General features: G+C 48.8%; 1 protein-coding gene across 1 annotated transcript; it reads left to right on the plus strand.

Annotated features, from left to right (window-relative positions):
- Positions 1-160: 160 nt before the first annotated feature.
- On the plus strand, positions 161-14,698 carry DUSP3 (dual specificity phosphatase 3). The gene is made up of 3 exons (XM_003414488.4): positions 161-328; positions 4,964-5,190; positions 11,964-14,698. Exons 1-3 carry the CDS (start codon positions 204-206, stop codon positions 12,161-12,163), a joined length of 552 nt encoding a protein of 183 aa, XP_003414536.1. The 5' UTR covers positions 161-203; the 3' UTR covers positions 12,164-14,698.
- Positions 14,699-14,758: the final 60 nt, after the last annotated feature.

The following is a 14,758-nucleotide window of genomic DNA, read 5'->3' on the forward strand; positions in this document are numbered from 1 at the left end:
CAGCGGCGCCGTATTTCTGCAAAGTGGAGCGCGGGTGGCTGCGGGCGCTGCGGCGCCTGGCGCTCCGCAGCTTCCCGCGCGCGGCGGGGCCCGCCCCAGGGGCGGGACGGGGCGGGTCTCGGCGCTGGAGCACCGGCCCAGCTGACCCGGCGCCTGTCCCCCTCGCTCGCTCCTGCCCCGGCGTGCAGGGCCCGGCCGCCGCCATGGCGGGCCCGTGCGAACTCTCAGTGCAGGACCTCAACGATCTGCTCTCGGACGGCAGCGGCTGCTACAGCCTCCCGAGCCAGCCCTGCAACGAGGTCACCCCGAGGATCTACGTGGGCAACGCGTGAGTCGCCCCGGCTGAACCCCAGCGGCCGGCCCCACCCCAGGCGCCCCGCCCACCCGAAAGCCGGGGTCCGGGTGTCGCGAGGCGCAGGTCCGGGAGCGCGGGCGTGGTCGTCCTTCTTGGAAGAGCAGCAGGGCCAGGGAAGGGGGCGCGAGGCGAACCCCGGTGCGTGGGGCGGAGGGGCTGGGCTCCGCCCCGGACCAGAGCCGGCCTCCCGTTCGCGGGGTGCATGGAGCCTGGGGGATCCGCGGCCCGGTGGGCCGCCGGGCCAGCTCAGCGTCAGGCCTGAAGCCGCCACCCGCTAGCGGCCGGGCCTTGGGTGGGGCCGGGCTTCCATGTTCATCGAACAGGTGGTCCGCCGTGGCCCGGCAGGTCTCCTGCCCGCGCGTCATGTGACAGCTGCCTGGTTCTGCAGTGAGGTCACCGCGGAATGTCTGCTTTCGCTGCCATGGCAACGGGCTGACGTCACAATCGGGCTTGGAACTTTCCCGGCCCGGCAGGTTCAGACCCGGGAATTGAAATCTTCCGAACCAGGGGTGCAGAGAGCTAGGCAGCAGTTTCCTCGTCCCTTCTCCCGCCCTCAAGATAGGGTTTGATTTATATGGGATTCTAGAACGATCCAATGATAAACCTCATAAGGAACCATCGCCTAGAAAAGGCTTCCAATGTTCTCACTGCCAGGAAATGCATTATTTATTACTTCCAAGTTCTTATTACCAAAACGGGAAAAATTTCCTTTTAGTCAATCTACTAGTAAGAATTTCTCAGCAACAGGCGAGAGTCAGTGTTAACCATTTCTGAGAGGTGCTGAAATGCAGCCCAGAGCAAAGAACGGATTAGCACGTGGGTACAGCCTGGGCAAGGCTTAGGGTGGATTTTAATGAGACGAGGAGGACCGTTACCAACTTCCTAATAAGCTCCATGGGTCCAAGAACTGCATGTCGGCAACTCTAGTATTAGAGAAGGGAGATGAATGGGAGTGACTCTTCAAAGCTAGTTATTTTATTGTTCATTTTTCTCTTGGCCACTGCTTTACAACCATGTTCAGTGTGGTGAGCAGCAACAGCTAAAACAGGCTCCCATAGTCTCAGTCGAAGACCCCAGTACTTACAAAGTTCTGAGGACCCATCTTCCCCAACCACTGAAGTAGCAAGCAGGCCTTGGCACATGCAGAAACTCTGCTCTTTTGAGAAATTTGTACACTCAACTGGGTATGAGCTGACAAGATGCTGCTGTCACCACATCCCCAGTGGGGACCAAGGCTGTGAAGGTCTGCTGGTAGCCAGAGTGGCGTGTACTGATGGCCACCCTAGAAAACACATCCCTTCCCCCAGGCAAATCTGACCTTGGCGGAGGCAGGGGTGGGAGGGGGTGGCTCAGTAGGGAGGATGAACTGAGCATTTAGTGCTGAACTGACTTGGGCTCCCTTACCCACTGGGAGTCCCTTAGCAAAACCAGGACTCCATCCATGGCCTCACTGGGCAGAGACTGAGCCCGTGCGCCACACTTTCTGGGCCTCTGGGTTTTGCAGTTGCTGTGGGCACGAGAGGCAGAGGGGGTGGAAGACTGAAAGCTGGGTGTCAGTAGACCAAAGTCTGCTCCCAGCTCTGCCACTCAGCAGCCCGTGTGAGCATATCACATCCTTCCGCCTGTCCCATCGGGGCCAGAGTTGAACTCTCTTGGATGGAGATACTGCCATCCTTCCTTCCTTCCTTGGGGGGCTGCTGGGCCGGGCAATTGAGATCAAGTAGGAGGACGTATAAACTAAAGTATAAACCATTTGCATTGAGGTGTTATTGTCAGATGAAATAAAGGGGCCATCTGACTGTTCAATCAAGTAGTTTGCAACCTCCTTAGTTCTGCTGGGGTCACTTGCTCCCCAAGTGCTAATTCACCCAGGAGAGCTCTAGAAATGGGACTGGTGGAGGGCGACAGGAAGGATCCTGCTGCAGGATGGGGAAGGGGCTGCTGCACTTGATAATCCAAGGAAGGGCACAGTCTGCCTGGCATGTGACCATTTCCTTCTTTACTCATTCACCACATATTTACACAGCACCTTCTGTCTGCCAGGTGCTGGGGATACAGACCTGAAGCAACTAGGGTTCCTCCCTCAAGGAGCTCACAGCCTGGACATCGAAACAAACAAGCACAGCAGAGTGTTCCAAACGTACCAAAAACCAGACCTGTTGTCACTGAGTTGATTCCTAGTGACCTTATAGTACAGAGTAGAACTCCCCCGTTGGGTTTCTAAGGCTGTAATCTGTATGGAAACAGACTGCCACATCTTTCTCCCATAAAGCGGCTGGTGGATTCGAACCACTGGCTTTTTCGATTAGCTGCCAAGTGCTTGACCACTGTGCCACTGTGGCTACTTGCTTGAATAGTAGCTGACACCTGTTAGGTGTCAGGCTCTGTCTATGGAATAGCTCATTTAACACTCAGAGCAACTGCAGGGAGTAGATACTATTATTATTGTCCCTATTTTTATGGAGAGGGAAACTGAGGCACAGAAAAGTTAAGTAACTTCCTTGAGGTTGCCTGACTGGACTCACGCAGTCCAGCTCCAGAATCCATTTTTAGCCACGACAGTATAGGGAGCGTGATGCCAAATGGAATGGAAGGGGGATGGGGAAATACCGCAGAGAGGTGAAAGACGAGAGGGTGCGTGTCCCCAGAGAAGGTGGGGGAGGGCACTTCAGACAGAGGGGACAGAATGGACATGAAACACCCAGTCTATTTGGAGAAGCTGCTGGTTATTAGATATGGCTGGAGTGGGAGGGGGGTCATGAGATGAGGCTGGAGAAGCTGGCAGGGGCTGGACCATGGAGAGTTTCCTTGCTTTTTAAAATTTTTGTATTCTGCTTTAGGTGAAAGTTTACTGAGCAAATTAGTTTCTCATTAAACAATTAACGTGCAAATTGTTTTGTGACGTTAGTTGTCAACCCTGTGATGTGTTGCAGTACTCTCCCCTTCTCTACCCTGGATTTCCTGTTTCCGTTCCTCCAGTTTTCCTGTCCGTTCCTGCCTTCTCGTCTTTGTTTTTGGGCTGGTGTGCCCGTTAGCCTCCTATATATGACTGAACTGCAAAGCACCTTTCTATATGTGTTATTGTTTGCCTTGTAACAACCCATTGCCATTGAGCTGATTCCAACTCCTAGCAACCCTATGACCTGTCTGATTTCGGGAGTGACTTCAGTATCGAGTTAAAGGGTGTTGGGGACCATACTCTTGGGGTTTCTCCAGTCTCTGTCAGACCAGCAAGCCTGGTCTTTTTTTTGTGTGTATGTGAATTTGAATTTTGTTCTATATTTTTCTCTCGCTTTGTCTGGGACGCTGTATTGTGACCCCTGTCAGAACAGTTGGTGGTGGTAGCTGGGCACCATCTAGTTCTGGGCTCAGTCTGATGGAGGCTGTGATCGTTGTAGTCCATTAGTCCTTTGGACTAATCTTTCCCTTGTGTCTTTGGTTTTATTTATTCTCCTTTGCTCCAGCCAGGATGGGACCAGTAGATGTATCTCAGAGGGCTGCTCACAGGTCTTTAAGACCCCAGACACTACTCACCACAGTCTGACGTAGAACATTTTCTTTATAAACTGTTATGCCAGTTGAGTTAAATGTCTCCCGAGACCATGGTCCCCAGCCCTCAGCCTGGTAACTCAGTCCCTCAGGGAGTCTCGATGTGTCTGTGAAGCTTCTATGACTTTGCCTTGGTCAAGTTGTGCTGACTTCCCCAGTATTGTGTACTGTCTTAGCCTTCATCATATTTACCACTTATCTATTATGTAGTTAGTGTTTTTCCCTTCCCACTCCTCTCCTCTCTCATAACCATCGAAGATTGTTTCTTTCTGTGTATAAACCTTTTCTTGAGTTTTTATAATAGTGGTCTCATACAGTATATGTCCTTGTGTAATTGACTTATTTCAGTCAGCATAATGCCCTCCAGATTCATCCATGTTGTGAGATGTTTCGCAGATTCATCATTGTTCTTTATTGTATTGCGTTATGTGTATGTACCACAGTTTGTTTATCCATTCATCTGTTGATGGGCCCTTAGGTTATTTCGATCTTTTTGCTATTGTGAATAATGTTGCCATGAACATGGGTGTGCATATGTCTATTCCTGTGACAGCTCTTACTTCTCTAAGATATATTCCTAGGAGTGAGATTGCTGGATCATATGGTATTTCTATTTCTAGCTTTTTAAGGAAGCATCATATCATTTTCCAAAGTGGCTGTACCATTTTACATTTCCGCCAGCAGTGCGTAAGAGTTTTAGTCTCCTTGTACCCTCTCCAACATGTTATTTTCTGTTTTTTTTATTTGTGCCAATAATGTCAGGGTGAGATGGTATCTCATTGTAGTTTTGATTTGCATCTCTCTAATGGCTAGTGATCACAAGCATTTCCTCATGTGCCTGTTAGCTGCTTGAATGTCTTCTTTGAAGTGTCTGTTCAATTTGTTTGCCCATTTTTAAAATGGACTATTTGCTTTTTTGTTGTAGAGGTGTTGGATTTTCTTTTAGATTTCAGACTGAGTTTCCTCGCTTTGCCACAAGGCTTAGCTTCTTCCCCATCTTCTTTCCGTTGGGGCTGCTGGTTGGTCCATTTATCATCCTCTGTGCTGTCTCCTATCCAGATCTGTGGCTCAAGACATCCCCATGCTGCAGAAACTGGGCATCACCCATGTTCTGAACGCTGCTGAAGGCAGGTCCTTCATGCATGTCAACACCAGTGCCAATTTCTACAAGGACTCCGGCATCACCTACCTGGGCATCAAGGCCAACGACACACAGGAGTTCAACCTCAGCGCCTTCTTTGAAAAAGCTGCAGACTTCATTGACCAGGCCCTGGCTCAAAAGAATGGTAAGTGGCCTGCTGCCCAGGAGAAAAATAGGAGGCAGCTTTGGCTGGACTATCCTTCTAGAAAACGGTCCCACAGAGACCTCTTCTTGGAAACCCCCTGGCTTCCCATCTCTTGTGGTAAATGACTGAGAGCTTTAGGGCTCTCTGCTCATTTGGCTGTCTGTCAAATGGCCCCATATGACATATGATGGCAGTCCCAGGGTCCTTGCGTTTGATTTGATTTTGCCTGAGGGTTGCTTTCCAGCCACTTACCAAATGCTCTCTGCAGCTCCTGAGCAAGTAAGACCGAAGCAGAGCTGCTGAGGTGCTGGCACATCCCAGAGAGAAATACTAGAAGGCTAGAGGGCAGACAGCAGCTGAACAGGCGGGCTGCTTGCCCTTTGTTTTCAGTTTGTTTCCATCAGCAACTCCCTTTACCTTTTGCTGCTTCCTGCAGCCTCTTCTTTCTCCCCACCCTAAACCTCCAGGGGGAGATGACCTCCCATTGAGGTGCAATCAGCCTTGTCCCCCTGATTCTAGCCTGTCTCTGCTATACTGATGTTTCCGTGCCCAGCAGCCTCCCCATCCAAACCATTTCTAGTAAACTGAGTTTACTAGACCACTGGATAGCTCAGAGCTGGGGTCCAGGAGACCTGAAAATCTGTAGGCTTTACTGTTAGGCCCTTGACTGTCCTGTCCTTGTCACATCCTCCCCCTGCCCCAGCTCAGCCCAGCCTCGTCCACTCCAATGGCACTGAACTCCTTCTATATTGATGGAGGACGAGGGGCCCAGTTAAGGGGATGCGTTTTGCTCTTCCCATATAATATTGACTGACCATCCATGTAGGGGATGTAGAGCCCTCTGACTTTGCTTCCTCTCTCCATACAGCTAGGAACAACCTGACTCTTTGTGACTGCCTGCCTTAGCCCAGGTGGGCTGGGTCTTCAGTCTGGAAAGCTTTCTCTGCCTTTCTCCACCCTGTTGTCTGGCAAACTCCACCTTGTACTTAGCACTGGGTCTAAGTGTCTCCACTTCTTCCATGAAGTCTGCTCTCAGGTTTGGTCCACTGTGTCCCTTGTCTATCTCCTCAGCACCTAACATAGCATCGGGCACATAGGTGCACCGTAAATGCTTACCAAATGAGGGACAAAAGTGAATTCCATGGGCTTTAATGCCAAGTGTAAGTAAGTGCTCCTGAGATGGACTGGCCAAGTGAGTTTCAAGAAGCGCCCTGGCCAACCTCTGTGTGCAGAACTCTGCGCCATGGGCAGGGGTCCATTACCAAGGGAGCTCGGTGGAGGGAGTAGTCACTTCTACCCAGGAAGATCAAGGGAGGCTTCATGGAGAAAGTGGCATCTGGCTGGGTCTGGAAGGATGGGAGGTTGAAGCTCCCTCCCCCGGTAGGCTCTGTGTGACCTGGAAACACTAGATACATTACAGGTGGGAAGGCAGCTGCTCTGCAGAGGGTCTGACTCCCAGGGCAGGGGTGGGGAGGCCCCACTCTGAGTAGTTTGTGGAGACTAGACAGAGAGTGAATGGACAATAAAAGTGGAAGACTCCCACTCCCTGGTTTGAGAAGTGTGGGGAAAATAGAGTGGTGTTTTGGGAGTGATGAGAGCAGAAGAGGCTGTGTTTGACTCTGGAATAGCAGATTTCCCTTCATTTTACTTGGATCCCCAATCAATGCCTATGGCAGCAGCAGTTAAGAAATCAAACGATGTATTGCATTGGGCAAATCTGCTGCAAAAGACCTCTTTAAAGTATTAAAAAGAAAAGATGTCACTCTAAGGACTAAGGTGCATCGACCCAAGCCATGGTATTTTCAGTTGCCTCATATGCATGTGAAAGCTGAACAATGAATACGGAAGACAGAAGAAGAATAGATGCCTTTGAATTATGATGTTGATGAAAATATTGAATATACCATGGACTGCCAGAAGAACAAACAAATCTCTCTTGGGAGAAGTACAGCCAGAATACTTCTTAGAAGCAAGGATGGTGATACTTCATCTCACTTACTTTGCACATGTTATCAGAAGGGACCAGTCCCTGGGGAATAACATTGTCTCAGTTACCTAAAGAAACCTAGTCTGCCAAAATAGAAATACCACAAGTGGATTGATTTAACAAACAGAAATTTATTTTCTCACAGTCTAGGAGGCTAGACGTCTGAATTCAGGGTGCCAGTTCCCAGGGAAGGCTTTCTCTTTGTCAGTTCTGGGGGAAGGTCTTTATTATCAATCTTCCCCTGGTCTAGGAGCTGCTCGGTGCATGGATCCTGGGTCCAAAGGACACACTCTTCTCCTGGTTCTTCATTCTTGGTGGCATGAGGTGCCTTGATCCAAGGCAATGCTGTGTGGGATACCATGATAGTGGATAAGGCATTCTGTAAGTCCGTGGATGGTGGTTTTGGCAGAAGCATTGTGGGCAGGGAAGGCAAATCCATATCCAGAGTAAGTGTCTGTTCTGGTAAGAACAAAATGCTGGTCTTTCCGTAATGGAAGCAGTCGAATGTAATCAACCTGCCACAAGGTTGCTGACTGATCACCTTGAGGGATGGTGCCATATCAGGGACTCAGCATTGGTCTCTTCTGCTGGCACACTGGGCACTCAGTTATAGCTAAGTTGGCTTTGGTGAGTGGAAGTCCAGGTTGCTTAGCTCATGCATAACCTCCATCTCTGTCATCATGCCCGCTTTGTTCATGAGCTCGATGGGCAGCGACAGAAGTGGCTAGGGAAAGAGGATAACTGGCTTCCATAGAATGTTTCATCCTACCCACTTGACCTCCTCTGCTGAGGTCACCCTTTGGTGAGCATTCACATGAGACACAAATATCTTCACTTCTTTGGCCCATTCAGAGAGGTCTGTCCACATACCTCTTCCCCATATCTCCTTGTCTCTAGTTTTCCAGTCATTTTCCTTCCAAGTCCCTGACCATCCAGCCAAACCATTGGCCACAGCCCATGAATCAGTATATAATCGGACATCTGGCCGTTTCTCCTTCCAAGCAAAGTGAACAACCAGGTGCTCTGCTCGAAGTTCTGCCTATTGGTAGGATTTCCCTTCCCCTCTGTCCTTCAGGGAGGTCCCAGAAAGGGGCTGTAGTGCCGCTGCTGTCCACTTTCAAGTGGTGCCTGCATATTGCGCAGAACCATCTATAAACCAGACACTAGTTTTCTCCCGCTCAGTCAACTGATCATAAGGAACTCTTCATGAGGCCATAGGTGCAGACTAGGAGATGGAAGGTAACGTGACAGGAGTGGAGACCATGGGCATTTGGGCCACTTCGTCATGCGACTTACTTTTGCTTTCAGGTCCTGCTTGGGCCCGAGCTGGTATATACCACTTCCATTGAATGATGGTGTGTTGCTGTGCACGCCCAACTTTATGGCTGTGTGGGTCAGACAACATCCAGTTCATGACAAGACACTCAGGCTACATGGTGACTTGGTGGCCCGTGGTTAAGCGTTCAGTCTCTACTAAGGCCCAGTAACAAGCCAAAAGCTGTTTCTCAAAAGGAGAAACCAAACCAAACCCAGTGCCGTCAAGTCGATCCCAACTCATAGTGACCATATAGGACAGAGTAGAACTGCCCCGTAGAGTTTCCAAGGAGCGCCTGGTGGATTTGAACTGCCGACCCTTTGGTTAGCAGCCATAGCACTTAGCCACTATGCCACCAGGGTGAGTAGTTACCATATTGGCTGGTGTGATTGATCCTGATTACCAAGAAGAAATCAGATTGGTATTACATAATGAAGGCAAAGAAGAGTATGTCTGGAATGCAGGAGAGCCCTTAAAGTCAGTGGAAAACTAAACCCAATTCTGACACGACTACTAATGGCCCAGACCCTTCAGGAATGACAGTTTGGGTCACCCCACTAGGCAAAGAACCACGACCAGCTGAGGTGCTTGCTGAGGGCAAAGGGAATACAGAATGGGTGGTGGAAGAAAGTAGTTCTAAATACCAGTTACGACCATGTGACCAGTTGCAGAAATGAGGACTGCGATTGGTGTATTTCTGCTTTGTAGGTGTGCATCAAATATTTTTGTTTTCATCACTTATAAAATATGGGACATAAACAGGCCTAGTGCGTTTTCAGTTGTGTTTGTGTTAGTTGTATCGTGTTGGTGCAAATATGGCTTTAAATTGTCTATTAGAGATTATGTATGGTTTAAGGAGATGTGTATAGTGCCAAGTTGACAAGGGGTTGGCTGTGATCATTAAGGTTGTGTGCCAACTTGGCTGGGCCGTGATTCTCAGTGCTTTGGCAGTCATGATGTGGTTTGGCAGTCGTATAATGATGTGATCATCTCCGTGATGAGATTTGGTATAATGTGATCACCTCCATGACGGTATCTGCAGTGAGTAGCCAACCAGTTGAAAGGGAGTTTCCTTGGGCATGTGCCCTGCGTCCAATATAGATGGACTTTCTGGCAAGGCTTGCAGGCCTTTCGTCACTCTGGATCCTGCAGCTGGCTCCTGTTCATTTGATCTCTGGTTCTTGGGACTTGAGCTAGCAGCTTACCTGCTGCCTTGCCTGCCAATTTTGGGATTCATCGGTCTTCGAAGTCTGTGATCCAGAGCCCTGCTGTCTGACCTGCCAGTCTTGGGCTCAGCAGTCCCTGCGGCTACATGAATCAGGAGAAGCCTCCAGCCTGACCCATGAACTTGGGACATTCCAGCCTCTACAACCGTATGAGCCATTTCCTTGGTATAAATCTCTCTCTATATATATATTTACACGCTTTACTAGCTTTACTTCTCTGGAGAACCCAGCCTAAGACAGACATCATACTTGGTAAACTAAAGGGTCAGCAAAAAAGAGGAATACTCCCAACGAGATGGATTGACACAGTGGCTGAAACAACGGGCTTACACATAGCAAGAGTTGTGAGGATGGTGCAGGACTGGGCAGCATTTCATTCTATTGTACATAGGGTCTCCTACTGACTCGATAGCACCTAATAACAATAGAGGCATTTGTGGGTAATCATTCACTTGGTTAGTCAGCAAATACCTATTGAACACCTAGCACGTGCTAGAGATTGTAGGGGCACCCAAAAATCAATACTCCACAGTTCTCGGCCTTAAGGAATTGACATTCTGGAAGAGGAGGGTTGATCTGTGCATGGCACACAGGGTCCGGGCTGCTGTAATAGTGGATGTACTAGGTGCCACCAGAGGAATGTTGGTTAATATTTATTGCATACTCATGTATGTCAGACACTAGCCCAAGAGCCTTATATGTTGTCTTGTTTAATCTCATAACCATTTCACATGGTGGCCATTAATAGCATAGATGTGGAAACTGAAGTGCTGTGAGATTAAAAAAACCAAAACCATACCTATTGCCATTGAGTCAATTCCCACTCATAGAGACCCTATTGCACAGGGTAAAACTGCCTGATAGGTTTTCCAAGGCTGTATATCTTTACGGAAGCAAACTGTTGCATCTTTCTCCCACGGAGCAGCTGGTGGGTTCGAACTGCCAACCGTTCGGTTAGCAGCTGAATGCTTTAACCATTGTGCCTTCAGGGCTCCTTACTGTGAGGTTAGGTAAGTAAAATAGTTAATAACCAGCAAGTTAAAAATTTAAACCCAGGTTCATATGACTTCAGAGATTTGGGTTCTAAATCCCTGTGCTGATGATGGAAATGCTTGATGGGGTCTTAAGGTATGAGTAGGAGTTTTCTAGATAACCAAAAGGGAGAGCATGTTCCATATGGAAGGTACAGTGTATGCAAAAGCACAGAGATGAAAAAAAGCATGGAAAGGTCTGGTAGGCATGGGTAGTTGGCCTTGTAAGCCACACCTTGAAGAATGCCCTCTACCCTACAAATGTTGGCAGGTCATATTTGTATTTAGAAAGGTGTGTGGATCGGTGGTGGTGAGGTAGAGCAAGAGAGCTCAGTTTGGAGATGTCAGAGTGGTGCAGATGAGAGGTACCAAGGACCTCTCAGGGTGGGGATAGAGAGAAATGAAGTTCATGGCTCACAGGGGCTCCGCCTGACCTGCTGGGATTTTTCTCGACCATCTCCTCACCATCCATTGCCCTGTTCCTTTGCCAAGTACTGGAGATGCTGCAGGGGGCAAAAGAGACAGACATCCTTGCCCTGTGGAGCTGAGGGGGTAGAATCCCTGAATTTGCAGCCAGTTGGTCCAAAGTAAAAAAAAAAAAAAAAAAATTTTTTTTTTTTTTTTGTCCAAAGTGTGGGCATCTTGGGACCCCTAAACTTCCGGCTAGTGTCTGAAGTCTTGGGCAGACTTGGCAGTGGAAAGGACTGTGAGATCTGATCTAACTGGGTGGTTAAGATCAGAAAAACAACATTGAGTTGGTGTCACAAGAGAAGAGAATAGAAATGACTAGTTGCAGTTGGTGTCAGAGAAGACATTTAGAGTTGATTTCAGAAGACACATCTTATATTGCTGTGAACATTCTTCTAGTGCATTTCTTTTACTGAACATGTGTACATATTCCTGCTGGGTGTGTACCTCGGAGTGGAATAACTGGGTCGTAGGGGATACGTGTGTTCAGCTGTAGTAGATAACAGCCACACAGTTTTCCAAAGTGGTTATACCAATCAACACACTCTTCAGCCATGTATTAGAGTTCTAATACCACATCCTTACCAGCACTTTGTGTTTTCCGTCATTTTCATTTTAGCTATTCTGGTGGCTGTGCAATGGCGTCACATTGTGGGTTTTGTTTGCATTTCATGGAGGAGTTTCGTGGACTAGAGTTGTGATGTGGCTGGATATCCCAGCTCATGATTTTCCCCCATTTCTTACAGGCCGGGTGCTCGTTCACTGCCGCGAAGGTTACAGCCGCTCCCCAACCCTAGTCATCGCGTACCTCATGATGCGTCAGAAGATGGACGTCAAGTCTGCTCTGAGCATCGTGAGGCAGAACCGTGAGATTGGCCCCAATGATGGTTTTCTGGCCCAACTCTGCCATCTCAATGACAGACTAGTCAAGGAGGGGAAATTGTAACTCTAGGGTGCCCCCACTGCCTCTCCTCTAATGGCCAACAGGGGAGGCCCTGGGTGAGTGTCCCAAGCCGCCATGTTTAGGAATCACAGTGTACCCTGCTCCTAGCATCACCAGGCACTTGCCAATGAGTCTGTCCCAACACAGCCCTGGGCCACTTCCCCCTTGAGGAGCATATAAAGAAGCTTGCTGAGAAGTGCATCCTTGCTCCCTGATGTGTCCTGTTCCCGTAATTTGTGATGTCCTCTCCCCAAGGTATGGGCCCAGAGGGGCAGGCCTGTGGCATGCACTCTTCTTCTCAGTGACCCAGGGCAGGAACTCTGTGGATGCTCACAGGGGCACCTCCTGATCTTCGCCCCACTCCTGGGTTCTCTCCTAGGTGGGGACCTTGGCATCCTGAGCTCTAGTGAAGGAACTATGCAAACACGGGCCTGTCTCTCCCCATCATGTCTTTGCTCCCTGATCTCACAGCCATCCACACCCTGCTCACAGGCAGGGCCATGTCATGAGGTCTGAAGCAAGAGGGGTGGGGGTGCCTGCCAGAAAAAAATTTAGAGGGTGGAAATTCCCATAGAGAGACCTTATTTTTAAGTATTTCTTTAGGATTAAAGATACTTAAACAAAGCGGCCCTCTGAGTGGGCAAACAAATTCCCCTGGAAGATTCTCCTAAATCCAGAGAGTTTAAAAAATGTGACTCTCTGGATGGCTTGAGTTCAGAATTCACGGCATTAGACTATTTCATTTGACCTGCTCTCAGTTACTTCGTTTGTTAGAAGGGTGAAGCCTTGGGCATAGTTTTATTTTTCTTTTTCAGAAAACAGGGTGTTATAGCCCATCCTATTTAAAAACCCCACCATTTGGAGAATTACAAGGGTTTTGTCCTGAATTATAGTGTTGGTGAGCCCAAGCCACTCCTGCTAACTGCTTTTTGTCTCGGTTGCTATTCCAAGAGCAGAGGGAGGAAGTTGGCCAATTACAGCGTGCATGTGGGGGCGTGTGGGGGTGTGTCTCTCAGAAACACAGCCAGAGGCTGAGCAGGGAAATGAGTAGTCCTAGGCTCACCACCTGCCCACTTACAGGTTGTTCTTCCCCTCCCTGGGGCCTATGCAAGATCCCTGGAGCCTTGGGAGCCAAAGCGACTCAGCCGGGCAGAAATAAAACATGGCGGAGCGCCCAAACAAAAACAAGCAACCTCTTTTAGGACTTTCTTTAGGATGCAGTTGGAATGCACTAGCACTTACACTCACGTGTGTGCGCACATTTGTTAGAATATAAGTTTTGTTTTGAACACAGTCTCATTAGGGTTTTGCACTATTGTCATTACAGAAACTGATGCAAAGCTGTTTATCTTCAGGGTCCCAAAGGGCTGAGGGGTGGTCCTCGGGTACACCCCTGTTGCCTAGCACAGAGATGTCTGATGAAAGTTTGTGGAATTAATCCCCTCCCCTTTTTTTGAGTGCAAATATATGTAGGGTATGTAGGGTGTTCTTTTGGGTGTACGAAGCTTCCAGGAGGGTGAATTTGTGTTAGGATCACTTGCCAGGGTTTGCAAAGTAGTCTTACCTGAAGTGAAATATCAGGGACTTTTGTTGAATATTTGAAATTCAGTTTTAAATTTAAGTTCAAGAAGTGTTAACATGTTGCAATGCGGAACGTGCCTTTTTCAGGGTTTACCGAGGCATTCCGCTAGGAAAAGGAGACTGGGCTTAGATAGAAACAGGTGTGCCTTAGGGCTTTGCTAACAGGTGCGAGGATTCTCTGATCTCCTCAGGAGCCTCGCTGAGGCAGGAGGTTCACTACCATCTTTCCTCTTTGACCACAGCAGCCCTAAAGAAATGAGGCTCTGTTCCCTTTTTCTAGAGACCCGGCTGTCCAGATAGACCCACCTAAGTGACATAGCCATCCTTTAAACTGTGTACCTCACTTACAGTTCTCAGATAACTTTCTCATTTAACCAAACTTGATCCTCAAAATAACCTTGTACAGTTGGTAGAGCTTATTAGTGAATTGTTACTTTAAAAAAAAAGGCAGGAACTGGGGTCCAGAATGATTAAGGACGTGGCCCCCAGGGTTGCCTGGCTCTTGGAGGCCCTGCTGAAGCATGACTTCAGGTCTGCTGGTCTCTGAGGCTCAATTCTTCCTCTCATACCGTATTCTTCCTCAGCTCAGCTGCAAACGGAAAGGTCTGCGGTTTGAATCCACCAGCTGCTCCGCAGGAGAAAGATGTGGCAGTCTGCTTCCGCAAAGATTTATAGCCTCGGAAACCTTATGGAGCAGACCTGCTCTGTACTATGGGGTTACTATGAGTGGAATCGACTTAAGGGCAGTGGATTTGAGTTGGGGTTCTTAAGACCTAAGTCCACCTCACCCCGGGGAGTATTCAGTGGGCCGCACATGCCCTTGACCCACCCTAGGTGCACAAGTTTCCCAGAGGACACCACTCAGGCTGGGTTGCAGAGGTGATCTGGGTAAGGGTGGAACAGAGTTAGCACAAACCCATCTCTGCTCCTAGAGAAGGAAAAAAAAAAAAAAACATTCCAGCTGACTGGGCTAGAATGTGCAGCTCTTCTTCCAAGCAAAGTGTAGCACCCTTAAGT

The sequence above is a fragment of the Loxodonta africana genome, chromosome 18 (genome assembly GCF_030014295.1).
Source record: "Loxodonta africana isolate mLoxAfr1 chromosome 18, mLoxAfr1.hap2, whole genome shotgun sequence".
Lineage (NCBI taxonomy): Eukaryota > Metazoa > Chordata > Mammalia > Proboscidea > Elephantidae > Loxodonta > Loxodonta africana.

What these genes read in the sequence shown, in the direction of transcription:
- DUSP3 (XM_003414488.4), top strand. Translation starts at nt 204, where the DNA reads ATGGCGGGCCCGTGCGAACTCTCAGTGCAGGACCTCAACGATCTGCTC. An exon ending in AGGATCTACGTGGGCAACGC is followed by an intron (nt 329 to 4,963) that starts GTGAGTCGCCCC and finishes TCTCCTATCCAG; the next exon opens with ATCTGTGGCTCAAGACATCC. An exon ending in GGCCCTGGCTCAAAAGAATG is followed by an intron (nt 5,191 to 11,963) that starts GTAAGTGGCCTG and finishes CATTTCTTACAG; the next exon opens with GCCGGGTGCTCGTTCACTGC.